Source organism: Bos indicus x Bos taurus, chromosome 14, assembly GCF_003369695.1.
Source record: "Bos indicus x Bos taurus breed Angus x Brahman F1 hybrid chromosome 14, Bos_hybrid_MaternalHap_v2.0, whole genome shotgun sequence".
In the NCBI taxonomy this organism is placed as follows: Eukaryota; Metazoa; Chordata; class Mammalia; order Artiodactyla; family Bovidae; genus Bos; species Bos indicus x Bos taurus.
The window spans coordinates 40,287,756-40,305,068 of NC_040089.1; the positions used below are offsets into that span (position 1 = coordinate 40,287,756).

The 17,313-nt window shown below is 37.9% G+C and overlaps 1 protein-coding gene across 4 annotated transcripts in view; it reads left to right on the forward strand.

Moving 5' to 3' along the window:
* Nucleotides 1–17,313, forward strand: part of ZFHX4 (zinc finger homeobox 4) — a 205,168-nt gene that overhangs the window by 152,594 nt on the left and 35,261 nt on the right. For all 4 annotated transcript variants that reach the window (XM_027561227.1, XM_027561225.1, XM_027561228.1 and 1 more), the window contains exon 5: nucleotides 17,068–17,136. In XM_027561227.1, coding sequence (XP_027417028.1) covers nucleotides 17,068–17,136 — 69 coding nt within the window. The remainder of the gene's footprint in view (nucleotides 1–17,067; nucleotides 17,137–17,313) is intronic.

Genomic DNA, 17,313 nt, shown 5'->3' on the forward strand with positions numbered 1-17,313 from the left:
GTGAAATTAAAGAGAAATAAATTACTTTTCATTATTCATTTGGTTTTTTTACCACTAGATTCCTCCACTTCCTTCCCCCAACATACCTTTTGTTTTCTTAAGGTGACTGTATTTACGACTTTTGTTTATTTTGTCCCTTTATGTATTTGAATTCTGGTCATCATTTGTGAATTGTCCACACATTATACAGTTCACTTTTCCTGACTGTTTGCCACTATCAAATATTTTAGAGTAGTGATATCTTTAAATTTTTGCAGATTTTTTTGGTTTGTTAATCGTAAGATGTTTACAATAATGTGGTTCCAGCATATATGTCACTTTTTACATTAGTTATGATCATGAATTACTTCATTGACTTAGGTATGACAGTGAACTTAATGGACCAAGTCATCCTACATTTTTGAGATATTTTCCTCACCTGTACCAAAATCCTAAAATTCCTCTGCTATGTGTATAACATTAGAAGGATGATAAAAAATATGGTGTGATAGTATTGCCATAAAACTTCATCCAAGAATTTAATAGGGAACTGTTTATGTTCTGGAAGGTTTTTCATTTTTTCTTGATATAATTTTAATGCTTGTATGGCCTCCATAATACTAATATCTACAAGGAAAAAAGTCAGGGTCTTGGCTCATAATTGGTAGGATTGCTGGTCAAATCTTTATTCAACAAAAATGGTTTCTGTCATTGCGTATTACAAAAAGGACAACAGGGATTTTATATCTTAGAGTAAAGTGGGTTTTGCTCTCTGGCCCACTTTTCTAGTCCCTGTTTTACATCATTCTCATTCATTTTGGCACCTCTTTTCTCTCCTGTGTAACTTCCTATTCCCCCCAACTCTTCTCGCCAACTCTTGTCATGATCCTGAGAGCCTCCAACTTCTATAAATCCTCATCTAACTTTCATTGACTTCAATGATGTTTGACTTCCATCCCCATCCCCACTTGCTTCAGAAATCCACACCCATCTGGATCTTGTGAAATCCATCATCTGACACTTGTCACCACCTCACTGTCTTCTGCATTGAGTTTCTCCTTACCACTAGCCCAATCCTACCTCATACCCACATTCTCTATCTACATCATTTTACTTATAAAACCTTCCTATGATGCTACACCAAATTCTACATGCTCCCCCATTTCCCTGATCCTTTTTATAGCAAAAACTCCTCAGAAAATTGTCCATACGTGACTTCTCCATTTCTTCCTCTTCATTTTCTCTTATATCCACATCTAGCGGGTGTTTGCCTGCACCACTCCACAAAAGAAGTTCTGGTCAAAGACCCTAAGGACCCGTTCTTTATCAAACGTCATGGCCAGTTCCTAGTTCTCATTTGACTAGACCAACCAGTGTCTTGTAGCAAGTTCACCTCTCCCTTCTTTTTGAAACGTGTTTTTCATGAGGCTTCTCACCCACCATTCTCTCCGGATCTTCTACTTCATAGACTGCTCTTGCTGAGTCTTCTTGCTCTTGCTGAGTCTTCTTCACTGTTTTTCTCTTATCTGGGGAGGGTACAATGGGAATGTTCCACCCCAGTTCAGGCAACAAAGAGGCAGCGTACATACAGGAATTTAAAAACAGTAGTAAAACTGACTAGAGGTTAGCCTGCTTAATTATTATTTTTACCACACACTGGCAACTCTAAACAATTTCAAAGTTAAAGCACTGCGCCCTGCAGAGGGGGCTGCTCACAGTGTCCTCTGCTTTGGCCCTCACTGCATGAGAGTGTATCCTGGGTTTAGTCACGGTCCCTCATGTATTCTCTGTGAGTTGCCCAGTTGTGTCAGACTCTTTGCAACCCATGGACTGCAGCCTGCCAGGCTCCTCTTTCCATTCTCCAGGCAAGAATACTGGAATGGGTTGCCATGCCCTCCTCCAGGGGATCTTCCTGACACAGGGATGGAACCCACATCTCTTAAGTCTCCTGCATTGGTAGGTGGGTTCTTTACCACTAACGCCAGCTGGGAAGCCTGTCAACTACTCATAAATATTATCTATTACTTCTTCCAAATGATTTTCAACTCAGATTTCTCTTCCAGGCTCTAGTTTCAGAGACTTACATTTTTACTAATCAGGTCTCCTCTAGTTCATGTCCAAAACTGAGCTCATTATCTTTCCTCTCACCTCAATCTTGGACTTTTTGACATTCCTTTTCTTTCCAGTGGAATCACTATTCTTCCTTTATTCATGATTTTTTCTCAATGGTAACAGATGAAAGTACAATGAATGTTCCAGTGTCCTTTTTTTTTTTTAAACAACCAAACTCCTCCTCCTCCATCCCATCCTCTGCATAGCATCCCAAACTTGCATTTGTGATCATGGCATCCCCTGCTTAAAACTCTCACTCTGCCCAGATCAAGGGACTCTTTATAGTACTTGCATCCAGGCAAAGAAGAAAAAAAACTTGGCTATGACTCAGAAACCATTTTTTTTTTCTGCCACTAATACAGTCCAAAGAAGCAATGTGCCAAATCTCATCAATCTGTTTTCTCATTAATGAATGATTTATTAAATAAACATTTCATGGGTATGCATAAGTATTGTCTTGAAAATTCATGGTAGGTTCCAATAGTACATTTTTCATTCTTGGCTCCAGCCTAGCCTTTCTAATCTTCCTTTTCTGGGACTATGCATACTTTCACTAACTTTCCCTCTCCAGATTTATTTTACATATGTTTGTATCCACCATGCCCTAGGTCAATTCTCGTAAGTATAATTTGGGCTATATGTCTATATAAATTTGACCTTTCCTAATGTGGTGAAATGTAGAAAACTCCAAACAGTAAAAACCTGAGGATTATTTACATACACTTTAGGAAACTTTTCTGCATCTTAGGTTAGTGGTAAATTTATTTTAATGATTACACTGTTGATAAAAAGAATTGATCTAGTCATGTGAGGATTTTCTTTTATGGCCGTATATAAGTCACAAAATAAATAAGCCTGCTCATGGGAAGCAATAATTTCCCATACACATATATATGGTAATATATATGTAACTGTGTAAGATAGTTTATTATAAATAGTAGTGGTGCATTCCATGTTGGCATATTTACAAGATTAAATGTTTAGAAAGTATAGTACAAAGATGGTATTTCCTTATTTTGTGTGATCACCTGGAGGTAATAATAACAACTTCCATTTTATCCTTACAATGACTCCTTATAGCAAACAGAATGGATCACTTTTTCTTCACTTGACAATGGGAAGACCGACTCCAAGATGCTAATCGGATCAGATGCGTGCTCAGTCGTGTCAGCTTCTTTGCCACCCCATATTCTGTACCCGCCAGCCTCCTCTGTCCATTGGGTTTTCCAGGCGAGGATACTGGAGTGGGTTGCCATTTCCTTCTCCAGGATGCTAATAAATCAGTTTAAATCTATGGGACTTGAGGCCAGAGTTCTAATTCCTATTTTATACCCTTCTCAGTGAACTTGCCTTTGTGCAAACTCTAACATATTATCTCTGGTTCATTAAGAATTGCTTCAAAGGAAAAAAATAAATGTTTTTTTTGTTTTGAGAATGTTTTTGATAGCTCATATGTTGTAGGTGACTGCAGCATAAGGAATAGTCTAGAAAATTACTCAACTCAATGTCTGTGTATAAATGGAGATTTTTGGAGTTTTGGAGATTGCCATATTTGCAGACCTGTATTCTGAAATTTGGCTCATCTTGGAGTTTTTCTCTTAATAGAAGGCCGATAGTGGGAGTTTGGAGTCGGGAAGGGTATGGTCCTTCTCTTGCTAGAGAAAATTTAGGACTGACTTGTCCATTACCACCAGTCTTTTGAGTTTATCTTCTTCATTATATTCAGTTGGTCAAAAGGTTCATTCAGGGTTTTCCATAGGATCTTACCAAAAAACCCAAATGAACTTATTTAGTTCCTTTTAGAACCCAATACTTTTGTAAATGGCCAAACCACTGTGAAGCAAACAGTCTTCACAGTATGGTTCACATACCATTTTACTGCAGCATATATAAAATTTGCTTAGGGCTTTAGAAAAAAAAAAAAGAAATTGCAAACTATATTGTTTAGGAAACCAGTGTTTGGGCTTGTTAACATTTGCTATTTCTAAAACATCTACACAAATAATAGTGATATTGAAAAGGTTTAAAACACCAACTTAACTGATGGACAGAGAGTCCATTACATATATAACTATGATCTAAAATGTCAAAATACCAAACTGAGGTGGTCTTTTCTTTGAAAAGCTTCTATTTAGCAGTGTGGACCAAGCCAGAGAAGAATCATCTGTGAATACATCTACTAATTATTCAGTGCTGGATGACCTTCCTAGGTGGTACTAGTGGTAAAGAATCCACCTGCCAGTGCAGGAAACTCAAGAGATGAGGGTTTGATTCCTGGGTCAGGAAAATGCCCTGGAGCAGGAAACAGTAACCCGCTCAACTATTCTTGCCTGGAGAATCCCATGAACAGAGGAGCCTGGTCTACTGGGTCGCAGAGTCAGACACCACTGAAGTGATATAGCATGTGGATGCTTTATATTTATTAATTTTACTTCTTATCCCCTGAAATGTGGGTATTTTTGTTTCCATTTTAACATATAGGATCTTAAATTTCAGGGAAGCTAAGTAACTTGCCTCTTCAAACAGTTAGAAAGTGGTGGAGTTGGGATTCAAGCCCGAGTGTATTTGGTTCTTAAGTGCATGGTTTGTTTTTTTTTTTTTTTGGCTTTTCCCTAGTACAAACATATACAAAGGTGTAATCAATATTCTCTTAATGAAATAGTTTTTAAACAATATAAGCTTCTAAGGGCCACTTAGCTATAGCTGAAGTGGGCAGTTTCTATGTCACTGATGTCTCACCTTTTATCTTTGCTCAAAATTTCAAGTGAAGAGAATGAATCTCAAATAGTTTTCTTTTTCTTTTTTAAAATGACCATTATTTCAACAGAGTTACTTTCTCTGGTTCTCCACAGCCAGAGGGAATGATGTTTTCATGCATAATGGTTCCAAAGACATTTGTCCAAGTCACTCATTGAATATGATTGAAGTAAAATCTTGGGAATGATGAAATCACTGCAGATTCCAGAAAGCACTTTTTTTTTTAAGTTTCAAAATTGATTCAACTCTAGAATTGTTGTAGTAATTTTAAAACTAAGCAGTCTTCATGGAGCAGCACCTATCATTACAGAAAACTTTGAGGTAAAAGTGAGAGCAAAGTTATAGAAGTTTCCAAGAACCAAATAATGACTGAGACAAAGAAATGCAAATTCCCATAGCAGAAATGATATCCTCATGAGGGGTCTTTGATAGAATTAAAGGAAACAGTGATAAAGATGCACTACTGGACATTTATTTTTTCTATTTAAAAAAATAACTTCAAAAAGCTTTTAACCTAATATGAGACTATTCATAAAATTTGTCAAATGCGGAGTAGTAATAGAAAGCAGAGGATTAAAAACTAGCTAGGGCTTTCTTGGTTGCTCAGCACTAAAAATCCACTTGCCAATGCAGAAGACATGAGTTCAATCCCTGGGTTGGGAAGATCCTGGAGAAGGAAATGGCAAACCATCCATATTCTTGCCTGGAAAATCTCTTGGACAGAGGAGCCTTGGCAGGCTATAATCCATGGAGTCCCAAAAGAATTGGATACAATTTAGCAATTAAATAGCAACAAATGAGATAGAAAGCAAGAGGTTGAAATAAGTAGCCAGTGTTCCACATGAACAAAGGCAATGACTGGGTAGGGTTGAGTAGGGTCTGTGGTCTATGTTTGAAGCAAATGTGTTCCCATGTTGATGAGCAACCTAGGCAAGCCAGCATGGTATGCTAAAGAATGAAAATCATTTCAGACAATATAAAGAGAGATTGTGACAAATCCTATAAGGACTTGAGTTTAAATAAGTGGGCAATTGATTGATATGTAGGAATACTCAGTTAGCCCTAAATTATAAGAGAAGTTTGATCTTTTAATTTCAAACAATCAAATAAAATAGAAGCTTAAATAGAGAGATGTATTAGGCACTAGTAAATTTAAGAAAAAATATTTTAGTAACAGTACTTTAAAGTACAAGACATTAAGAGGATATATTAGTAATTTATTGAAACTACCTGATATCAGGAACTTATTAAATCCTTTTGAGGTCCCATTACACTGAGGTCATAAATGATTTAAGAAGCAGAAAGAAGTGATCGCATGTTTCTGGCCCAGAGGTGCCAGGAGATACTGCTCCCTTATCATATAAAAATACCTTTAAGGTAAAACCAAACAAGGCAGAGTATAGGAGCTTTACTTTTCTTGAAAATAAAAAATTACAAATCCAACCCCATTCAGATAATTGACACTAGAGCATCCAATGCACTTCAGTCTATTACTGCCTAGAAGAAATCGTTTAAGAGAAAACACTGCAAATCAACAATGATGATGTTGCCTGGTTACTCAAAACCATTTGATAGCATGTTGAGTTGCTCAGCTTTTTAGAAGCACATTCTTTGTATCCACATAGGAAAAGGATGGAGAAGACCCCTTGCAACCATTTTTAATTGCAAAGTTGCTTCATCTGGAAACAGTCTTCTCTTTTGCAGTGTACAAAAAAGTGCAGAGGATTTTATTAAAATGTAAACTGCCAGAATAGTAATAAATGTTCAACTTGATACATTCTTCTAAATATGGATCTTGTTATGGTAAATCTGCTTTGAAGGCCTTTGAGCTGTTTTTTTAGGAGGTAGAAAACTCAAGAGTTTTTAGGCTTCTTGGACCAGGAGTCCTGGGGGGCTGCCTGGAGGCAGCCCTATCCAGGGGAGAAGATAGAGTTTTGGAATCAGACTCACTCAGTTGAAATCCAACTACCTTTTTGCCACTCTGTGCCTTTGGACAAAAATTACTTAAAACATCTAAGTTTGCTATCTCATCTCTTCCATAAAAGCAATGATTTTTCTGTGACAGATTCACTGTGAAGATTAAGGAAATGCATGTAATATGCTTAGCACCTAACAGGTTTCCAACAAGTGCTCACTTATTATTTTAAAACTTGAGTATCTTCTAGTATTTTCTCCATATTCCTGTTCTCTAAGATACTTTCTACAATGAGTCACTGAGATGAGGTAGAGGTGGGAGGGGCTTCAAAAGAAATGGGAGGGGCTAGAAGAGTTGTTGACATGTGTGGATTCTCTTTCAGAATTTGGTCTTTTTCTCCAAGTATAAAATAAGAATGGGTTAACATTCTTTTTTTTTCTTTAAAGGATGAAAGTAAAGTGGAACTCAAAATGTTACCTAAGACTACAGAAAATGTTTTTCTTTCCATTACTTTAGACCTGTTAGCTTAATATTTATTCTGTTTGGTGGTATATTCTTCATTTTATGTGCTAAACATTTTACTAAAAATAGTGATACATGATTATTTAATGTGTTAACAGATCAATGGGAGGAGTTGAGATGTGTAAATTTTATAAGCCAGTACTATCTTAGAGTATACTTGACAATTCAAATATCCACCCATTATTTTAAAAAAGTCCAGCTTCCACTGACCATGTGCCAAATGCTTCCTAAACTTACTGATAAGAATATAAAAAGCACATGGCTGCTGCAATAACCAAGTGCAGATTAGATTAGATTTATTCACAAGTCCCAGCACACTTAAACTTAGAATTCTGTTTATGTATCTAGATTGATTTAAAAAATTAAAAATTCTAGTAGATCTTTCCCTGATCATTATATTTGTATGAATTATAGGGTTTTTTTTTTTTTTTTTAAGTATTATTCCAATTTGCAAGGGCTGGGATCAAGATTGGCCATATGAGAACTTGATGATTTTTGAACTAAGATTGAATGCCTGAATGTTATCAGTTAACTTGAAGAATAAATATTATTCAAATAAGGGAAGGGAAAAAGGAATAATGAGACTGATAAGCTTATGAGTAGAAGTGGCAGGGCAAGGAAAGAGAGAGTGGTAAGGACTTTTACTCTCATAATTAAAAGTAGGAACCCTAAAAATTTAGGTTTTAAGCTTTGCCTTTGGAGATGTAACCATTAGGGTTGGTGTAAGAGAAAAGGTGGTTAGTGGTACTCAGGTCAAATGAGAAAAAAATGAACATGAGAAGTAATTACAGTATCAAAAGGAAAGTCACTTTTAGTATTAAAGATGGAGAAGCTCTATACAGTCAGCAAAAACAAGACAAGGAGCTGACTGTGGCTCAGATCATGAACTCCTTATTGCCAAATTCAAACTTAAATTGAAGAAAGTAGGGAAAAACCACTAGACCATTCAGTTCAGTTCAGTTCAGGTCAGTCACTCAGTCGTGTCCGACTCTACAACCCTATGAATTGCAGCACACCAGGCCTCCCTGTCCATCACCAACTCCTGGAGTTCACTCAAACTCATGTCCATTGAGTCGGTGATGCCATCCAGCCATCTCATCCTCTGTCAGGTATGACCTAAATCAAATCCCTTATAATTATACAGTGGAAGTAACAAATAGATTCAAGGGATTAGATCTAATAGACTGGCTGAAGAACTATGGACAGAGGTTCGTGACATTGTACAAGAGACAGTGATCAAGACCAGCCCCAAGGAAAAGAAATGTAAAAAGGGAAAATGGTTGTCTAAGGAGGCCTTACAAATTGCTCAGAAAAGAAGAGAAGCTAAAGTCAAAGGAAAAAAGGAAAGACATACCCATTTGAATGCAGAGTTCCAAAGAATAGCAAGGAGAGATAAGAAAGCCTTCCTCAGTGATCAATGAAAAAAATAGAGGAAAACAATAGAATAGGAAAGACTAGAGATCTCTTCAAGAAAATTAGAGATATCAAGGGAACATTTCATGCAAAGATGGGCACAATAAAGGACAGAAATGGTATGGACCTAACAGAAGCAGAAGATATTAAGAACAGGTGGCAAGAATACACAGAAGAACTGTACAAAAAAGATCTTCATGACCCAGATAATCACAATGGTGTGATCACTCACCTAGAGCGAGACATCCTGGAATGTGAAGTCAAGTGGGCCTTAGGAAGCATCACTACGAACAAAGCTAGTGGAGGTGATGGAATTCCAGTTGAGCTATTTCAAATCCTCAGAGATGATGCTGTGAAAGTGCTGCACTCAATATGCCAGCAAATCTGGAAAACTCATCAGTGGCCACAGGACTGGAAAATGTCAGTTTTCATTCTAATCCTAAAGAAGGCAATGCCAAAGAATGTTCAAACTATCACACAACTGCACTCATCTCAGACGCTAGCAAAGTAATCCTCAAAATTCTCCAAGCCAGATTTCAACAGCACATGAACCATGAACTTTCACATGTTCAAGCTGGTTTTAGAAAAGGCAGACGAACCAGAGATCAAATTTCCAACATACACTGGATCATTGAAAAAGCAAGAGGTCCAGAAAAATGTCTACTTTTGCTTTATTGACTACGCCAAAGACTTTGGCTGTGTGGATCACAACAAACTGGAAACTTCTTAAAGAGATAGGAATACCAGACCACGTTACCTCCTTCCTAAGAAATTTGTGTGCAGGTCAAGAAACAACAGTTAGAACTGGACATGTAACAACAGACTGGTTTCAAATCGGGAAAAGAGTACGTCAAGGCTGTATATTGTCATCCTGCTTATTTAACTTACATGCATAGTACATCCTGTGAAATGTCGAGCTGGATGAAGCACAAGCTGGAATCAAGATTGCTGGGAAAAATATCAATAACCTCAGATATGCAGATTATACCACCGTTATGGCAGAAAGCGAAGAGGAACCAAAGAGCCTCTTAATGAAAGTGAAAGAGGAGAGTGAAAAAGTTGGCTTAAAACTCAACATTCAGAAAACTAAGATCATTGCACCCAGTCCCATCATTAGATAGTAAATAGATGGGTAAACAATGGAAACAGTGAGAGTCTTTATTTTTGGGGGCTCCAAAATCACTGTAGATGGTGACTGCATCCATGAAATTAAAAGATGCTTGCTCTTTGGAAGAAAAGCTATGACCAACCTAGGCAGCATATTAAAAAGCAGAGATATTACTTTACCAAAAAGGTCCGTCTGGTCAAAGCTATGGTTTTTCCAGTTGTCATGTATGGATGTAAGAGTTGGACTATAAAGAAAGCTGAGCACCGAAGAATTGATGCTTTTGAACTGTGGTATTGGAGAAGACTCTTGAGAGTCCCTTAGACCCCAAGGAGATCCAACCAGTCAATCCTAAAGGAAATCATTCCTGAATATTCATTGGAAGGACTGATGCTGAAGCTGAAGCTCCAATACTTTGGCCACCTGATGTGAACAACTGACTCATTGGAAAAGACCCTGGTGCTGGGAAAGATTGAAGGCAGGAGGAGAAGGAGATGACAGAAGATGAGATGGTTGTATGGCATCACCGACTCGATGGACATGAGCTTGGAGAAGGCTCTGGGAGTTGGTGATGAACAGGAAATCCTGGCATGCTGCTGTCCATGGGGTTACAAAGACTTGGACATGACTGAGCGACTGAACTGAACTGACATCATTTTGGTTAAGAGAGCTTTTGTCGTTTACTGGTCCAACTCTTTGTGACCCCACAGGTTGTAGCCTGCTAGGCTTCCCTGTCCTTGGCTATCTCCTAGAGTTTGCTCAGATTCATGGACATTGAGTCGGTGATGCTATCTAACCATCTCATCCTCTGCTGCCCTCTTCTCATTTTGCCTTCAATCTTTGTCCCAGTATCAGGGTCTTTCCCAATGAGTCGGCTCTTCGCATCAGGAGGCTAAAGTATTGGAGTTTCAGATTCCTGAATAAAACTGTATGGATTCAAATCATAGCTCCACCACTTGCTTGGGGCATCCTAACACATATAAAGGGTATCAATCAGCCTCAGATACTGTAAAATGTTAGTGGTGGTGATGATGGTTGTAATATACTATACAATCTGACTGTTGATACTATAATCAATATACTATTCCTCAGAAAATGCAGTAATTACTCCTACCTTGTGTTAATAAAAATAATTTGATCCCATTTTTAAATATGTGATCATCACCAAATGGACAGAATAGAGTAAAATACTAGATGAATTGTCAGTGGTATTATTCTTAAATAGTATTAAGTAAGAAAGGTCAGGTGCTGAAGAACACCAATTAGTAATCTAATTAAATCGCCAGGAAAAGAGACAGATCGTGTTAACAGCAGTCAGATTTGTTATTACAGAGCAATTATTAAAGTGAAATATTGAAAGATGCTATGTATCATTACTAAGCTTTAAACATGTCATTTTACACAGGCAGAAAAGTATAGATTAATCAGTTCACTTGATAAGTTAAAAGCTCCTTTATTAAAATATTTATATCATTTGTATAAAGAAGGCAGCACTGTTGAGGATATAAAAAGAATTATGTGGCATACTGCACTGTGAAAGAAGTGGAAAGTGTTACTTGAACAGTCGTGTCCAACTCTTTGTGACCCTATGGACTGTAGCCTGCTAGGCTCCTCTGTCCATGGGATTCTCCAGACAAGAATACTGGAGTGGATAGCTATTCCCTTCTCCAGGGGATCTTCCTGACCCAGGGATCAAACCCAAGTCTCCCACATTACAGGCAGATTCTTTACCATCTGAGCCACCAGGGAAGCCCCAAGAATACTGGAGTGGGTAGCCATTCACTGCATTCCCTTATAAAATTATTTGCACAAGCCATTCTCTTTAGAAGTCTCCATAATTGTGAGATTAAATAAAAGATTTTGGTTTTGACATTTTATATTTTCCTTAAAGGGCTTCCCAGGTGGCTCAGTGATAAAGAATCCACCTGCCAGTGCAGGAGATGAGTTCGATCTCTGGATCAGGAAGATCTCCTGGAGGAGGAAATGGCAACTATTCCAGTATCCTTGCCTGGAAAATCCCATGGACAGAGTATGGTGGGCTGCAGTCCAAGGGGTGGCAAAGAGTCAGATGCAACAGCAGCTAAACACACACACACACACACATACACACACATTTCCTTAAATCACTATCAAATGAAAAGATTTCCATGTGGCAGCAAACTGTTTGGTTATAGTTTATATTTAAGGAATGTAAATATTTTATGAAATATCAGAGTTTTCATAGGACTAGTGAAAATTTCTTTCTTACCTACCTCCTCCCTCAACTCCCCCAAACCTCATACTCTTAGTTCGCTGGCTTTCATGAAGATAGGAAAACCTTTATAGATTCCTAAAAACTGTGGTAGTAGACATATCCAAAATTTCACAGACTTTTTTACCAGGCAGACCTGGGTTTTATTTCAAGCTCTGTCAGTTTCAAACTTGGGGACTTGGAGCAAGTGACCTTAACCTCTTTGAGCCTCTAGACTCATGATTTGTAAAATAAAGATTAATCATTGCCTCCTGATTGTATTGTGAAGGTTCACTTCAGTTCAGTCACTCAGTCATGTTCGACTCTCTGCAAACCCATGGACTACAGCACGCCAGGCCTGCCTGCCTATCACCAACTCCTGGAGTTTATTCAAACTCATGTCCATTGAGTCAGTGATGCCATCCAACCTCTCATCCTCTGTCATCCCCTTCTCCTCCCACCTTCAATATTTCCTAGCATCAGGGTCTTTTCAAATGAGTTGGCTCTTCGGATCACATGGCCAAAGTATGGGAGTTTCAGCTTCAGTCCTTTCAACATCAGTCCTTCCAATGAATATTCAGGAATGATTTCCTTTAGGATTGACTGGTTGGATCTCCTTGCAGTCCAGGGGACTCTCAAGAGTCTTCTCCAACACCACAGTTCAAAAGCATCAATTCTTCAGCGCTCAGCTTTCTTTATAGTCCAACTCTCACATCCATACGTGACTACTGGAAAAACAATAGCCTGGACTAGATGGACCTTTGTTGGCAAAATAACATCTCTGCTTTTTAATATGTTATCTTGGTTGGTCATAACTTTTCTTCCAAGGAGTAAGCATCTTTTAATTTCATGGCTGCAGTCACCATCTGCAGTGATTTTGGAGCCCCCAAAAATAAAGTCTGACACTGTTTCCCTTGTTTCTTCATCTATTTGCCATGAAGTCATGGGACCAGATACCATGATCTTAGTTTTCTGAATGTTGAGTTTTAAGCCAACTTTTTCAATCTCCTCTTTCACTTTCATCAAGAACAAAGAGGCTCTTTAGTTCCTCTTCACTTTCTGCCATAAGGGTGGTGTCATCTGCATATCTGAGGTTATTGATATTTCTCCTGGCAATCTTGATTCCAACTTGTGCTCCATCCAGCCCAGCGTTTCTCATGATGTACTCTGCATATAAGTTAAATAAGCATGGTGACAATATACAGCCTTGACATACTCCCTTTCCGATTTGGAACCAGTCTGTTGTTCTATGTCCAGTTCTAACTGTTGCTTCCTGACCTGCATACAGATTTCTCAAGAGGCAGGTCAGGTGGTCTGGTATTCCCATCTCTCTCAGAATTTTCCACAGTTTATTGTGATCCACACAGTCAAAGGCTTTGGCATAGTCAATAAAACAGAAATAGATGTTTTTCTGGAACTCCTTTGCTTTTTCCATGATCCAGAGGATGTTGGCAATTTGATCTCTGGTTCCTCTGTCTTTTCTAAATCCAGCTTGAACATCTGGAAGCTCATGGTCACATATTGTTGAAGCCTGGCTTGGAGAATTTTAAGGATTACTTTACTAGCGCGTGAGATGAGTGCAATTGTGTGGAAGTTTGAGCATTCTTTGGCATTGCCTTTCTTGGGATTGGAATGAAAACTGACCTTTTCCAGTCCTGTGGCCATTTCTGAGTTTTCCAAATTGCTGGCATATTGAGTGCAGCACTTTCACAGCATCATTGAGGATTTGAAGTAGCTCAACTGGAATTCCATCACCTTCACTAGCTTACATGAAGGTTACATGACTGCTTTTACACAAATAGTTTACCACAGTACCTGGCAGAGATGGAAACTTAATGTTTGTCATTGTGTTCTTTTTATTATCATAAATCTTTGAAAAGTAGCAATCCTTTGAAAAAATTTACTTAGATACTGTTTCTTGTTGTTCAGTCACTACTGATGTCTATTTGAACAAATCTGTTTGATACACTTCAGTGTGTATGTGTGTGCAATGGTAAGATTATTTGATAAAATAGGATTGTTTTTTGCTAGAAAAGAGGGGAAGAAATGATTTTAAACACAATATTTATATGTATATATGGTGGTGATGGTTTAGTTACTCAGTCGTGTCCGACTCTTTGGGACCCCAAGGACTATAGCCTGCCAGGCTCCCCTGTGCATGGGATTTCCCAGGCAGGAATATTTGAGGGGTTGCCATTTCCTTCTCCATATGTATATATAAGATGACTTACTTGTTTTTGGTATATTTGAGAAAGTTTTGAATTTATAGAGTCCTAAGGCTCCTGGGAAGCTTTCGTAAAATACTCATCTTGAATTTCATCTATTTCAGGACATAGGGTGTAGTTTAATATTTTGAATAAAGGTGTCCTAGGTGATGCAAAGAGCCAACTCATTGGAAAAGACCCTAAAGCTGGGAAACACTGGGGGCGGGAGGAGAAGGGGCAACGGAGGATGAGATGCTTGGATGGCATCACGGACTCAATGGAGGTGAGTTTGAGCAAACTCTGGGATATAGTGAAGGACAGGGAAGCCTGGCTTGCTGCAGTCCATGAGGTCACAAAGAGTCAGACATGACTTAACGACTGAACAACAAGGTGACTTTCATATTCTTCACTCTCTCCTTGATTGAGAATATGTGAAAATGAAATTTCTTAAGGAACTCACAATTTATTGAGTAAACAGACATAGATCACATAATGCAATGCAATGCATCAGAAGTGCTGAGATGTATAAAGGCTAATTGTTACACAAGCAAAGAGGAAGTAACCCTTGCTTTGGGTTTTGAGGGATGAATGAGAGTTGAACAGAAGAACAAAAAAACATTCAAAAAATAAAACAAACAATATTGATCAAGGTATAACGAAGTGAGAAGTTGCCAGGAGGAAAAAGTGGGCTTCTTGAGTGGTCTATTGATTATAGACATCAATGCTGTGATCTATTTGGAAGTTATTCCTCAATTTATAAGCAAAAACTGATGACAAATTCTTTTTTCTCAAGACTAACTTAAGATATAGTTACAAGATATTTTTAATGAGGTGTTCTAATGAGGTGGATGAAACTGGAGCCTATTATACAGAGTGAAGTAAGCCAGAAGGAAAAACATCAATACAGTATACTAACGCATATATATGGAATTTAGAAAGATGGTAACAATAACCCAGTGTACTAGACAGCAAAAGAGACACTGATGTATAGAACAGTCTTATGGACTCTGTGGGAGAGGGAGAGGGTGGGATGATTTGGGAGAATGGCATTGAAACATGTAAAATATCATGTAAGAAACGAGTTGCCAGTCCAGGTTTGATGCACGATACTGGATGCTTGGGGCTAGTGCACTGGGACGACCCAGAGGGATGGTATGGGGAGGGAGGAGGGAGGAGGGTTCAGGATGGGGAACACATGTATACCTGTGGCGGATTCATCTTGATATTTGGCAAAACTAATACAATTATGTAAAGTTTAAAAATAAAATAAAATTTAAAAAATTAAAAAAAAAAGATATAGTTACAAGATAATTGTTTTTTTGTTGTTGTTATTATTCTTGGGAATGGGTACTATGTATTTATTATGATTGTATTGTTTTTAAACAGTTTACCAACAAAGGCCAAAGATTTTGTATGTAGCAGGAGAAACAATTAGTGAATGTAATAATAGTGCTTTGGTGTGCACTTCTATTTTTAAGGTTCATTATTTGTTTAATTCAAACCTTCAGAATCAACCACAGATGCTATTGCCTAGAAATATTAGATAAACTTGAGTCTCTTTGGCAGTGTAAGAATTGTATAACAACTTTTTTATCCTCTCAATAATATATGAGCTTTTCTTACTTTGAAGTCCATATCACATTTTACCTTTATTTGTGTTATTTTCTCTTACAGTTGCTGATTATTTATGTAATTATTTCTGCATTTTACAAATGAGGAAATCAGGGCTTAGAGAGGTTAAGTAATATACTTAAGGGTTCCCTTACCTGGAAAGTGCTAGAACTCTGATTTTTACTCAAGCAATTCTGTTTTCGTGAAAGATAGTTCTTGAGATATTATGAGAGATTAGACTGGAAAGACATGGAATTCCAGGCAGGGAAATTGTTGTGGAGGCTACTGAAATGATCAGGAGAGATACAATGACAGAGAAATAGAGAAACAGACATGAAAGGTACATTGTAAAATGAAATGAATAGCAAGTGTTGAATTGCTGTAGAGAAAAAATAAGGTGTTGAAGGTGATTCCTTAAGTCTTGTTTATCATAGATTCTCCTACAACAGGGAACTCGAAGAGCAGAGTTAGATGGAACTTAGGACTTGGGCATGAATTTAGCAAACCAGGATGTTGTCAACACTTCTGCTCTGGGGCTCACATAATAGATCAGAATAAAGATGTGACTTCATTGATGACTTGAACTTATTCTTCAGTTTTCTTCAAGTACTTGTTTTCTGTTTTGGTCTCTCACATCATCTCTCCTATATTGTGTTAGTTGCTCAATTGTGTCCAACTCTTTGCGACCCCATGGACTGTAGCCGGCCAGGCCCCTCTGACCTCAGGCAAGAATACTGGAGTGGGTTCCCATGCCCTTTTCCAAGGGATTGTCTAGACTCAGGGATTGAACCCAGATCTTCTGCATTGCAGGAAGATTCTTTCCCATATGAGCTACCAGTGAATTGTATATTGAGGGGTTTTCTTTATTTTTTTGACACAGAAATAAAACTATGCTCCCAGTTTTATGCAATATGCCATTGTCATTATAACATGTAGGCTTGGCCAGATAACCAAGTGCAAAAAATCTGAATGAGCCTTTCCTGTTTCCATATTTTATTCTCTATGATTGTATTTGTTGTGTGTGGCTGATCATGAGAATGAGATCTAGGCTTACTATTCTTTGGACTCATTTGGGCAGCCACTAGGGTGTAAGGTGTGCCAGCAAATTCTACCTGGTGCTTATCTCTTTGAAAGTCAAATTTTGGTTCTGTGGTATTGACTGACACCACAGAGCTGACCATGGTGTGCTGACTACCTTTCATTCTGATGTCCTCTGCAGAAACTGCCTCTTTGGGAGCCAGGACCTGTGAGGATGATCTTACAGAGCAGCAGTTGAGAGCAACCTCAGGTAATTTGTCTTATTCTTGTCTGTCTTAAATGAATTACGTTTGTTACTTTCATAATCTATGAAATAAACTCTCTGGAACTGCCCTAGCTAGAACTGATCAAATCACACAAAAAATTTAAATCCTATATAGAATATATCAATTTAATATAAAAATTAAATATAGTCAAATTTGGATGC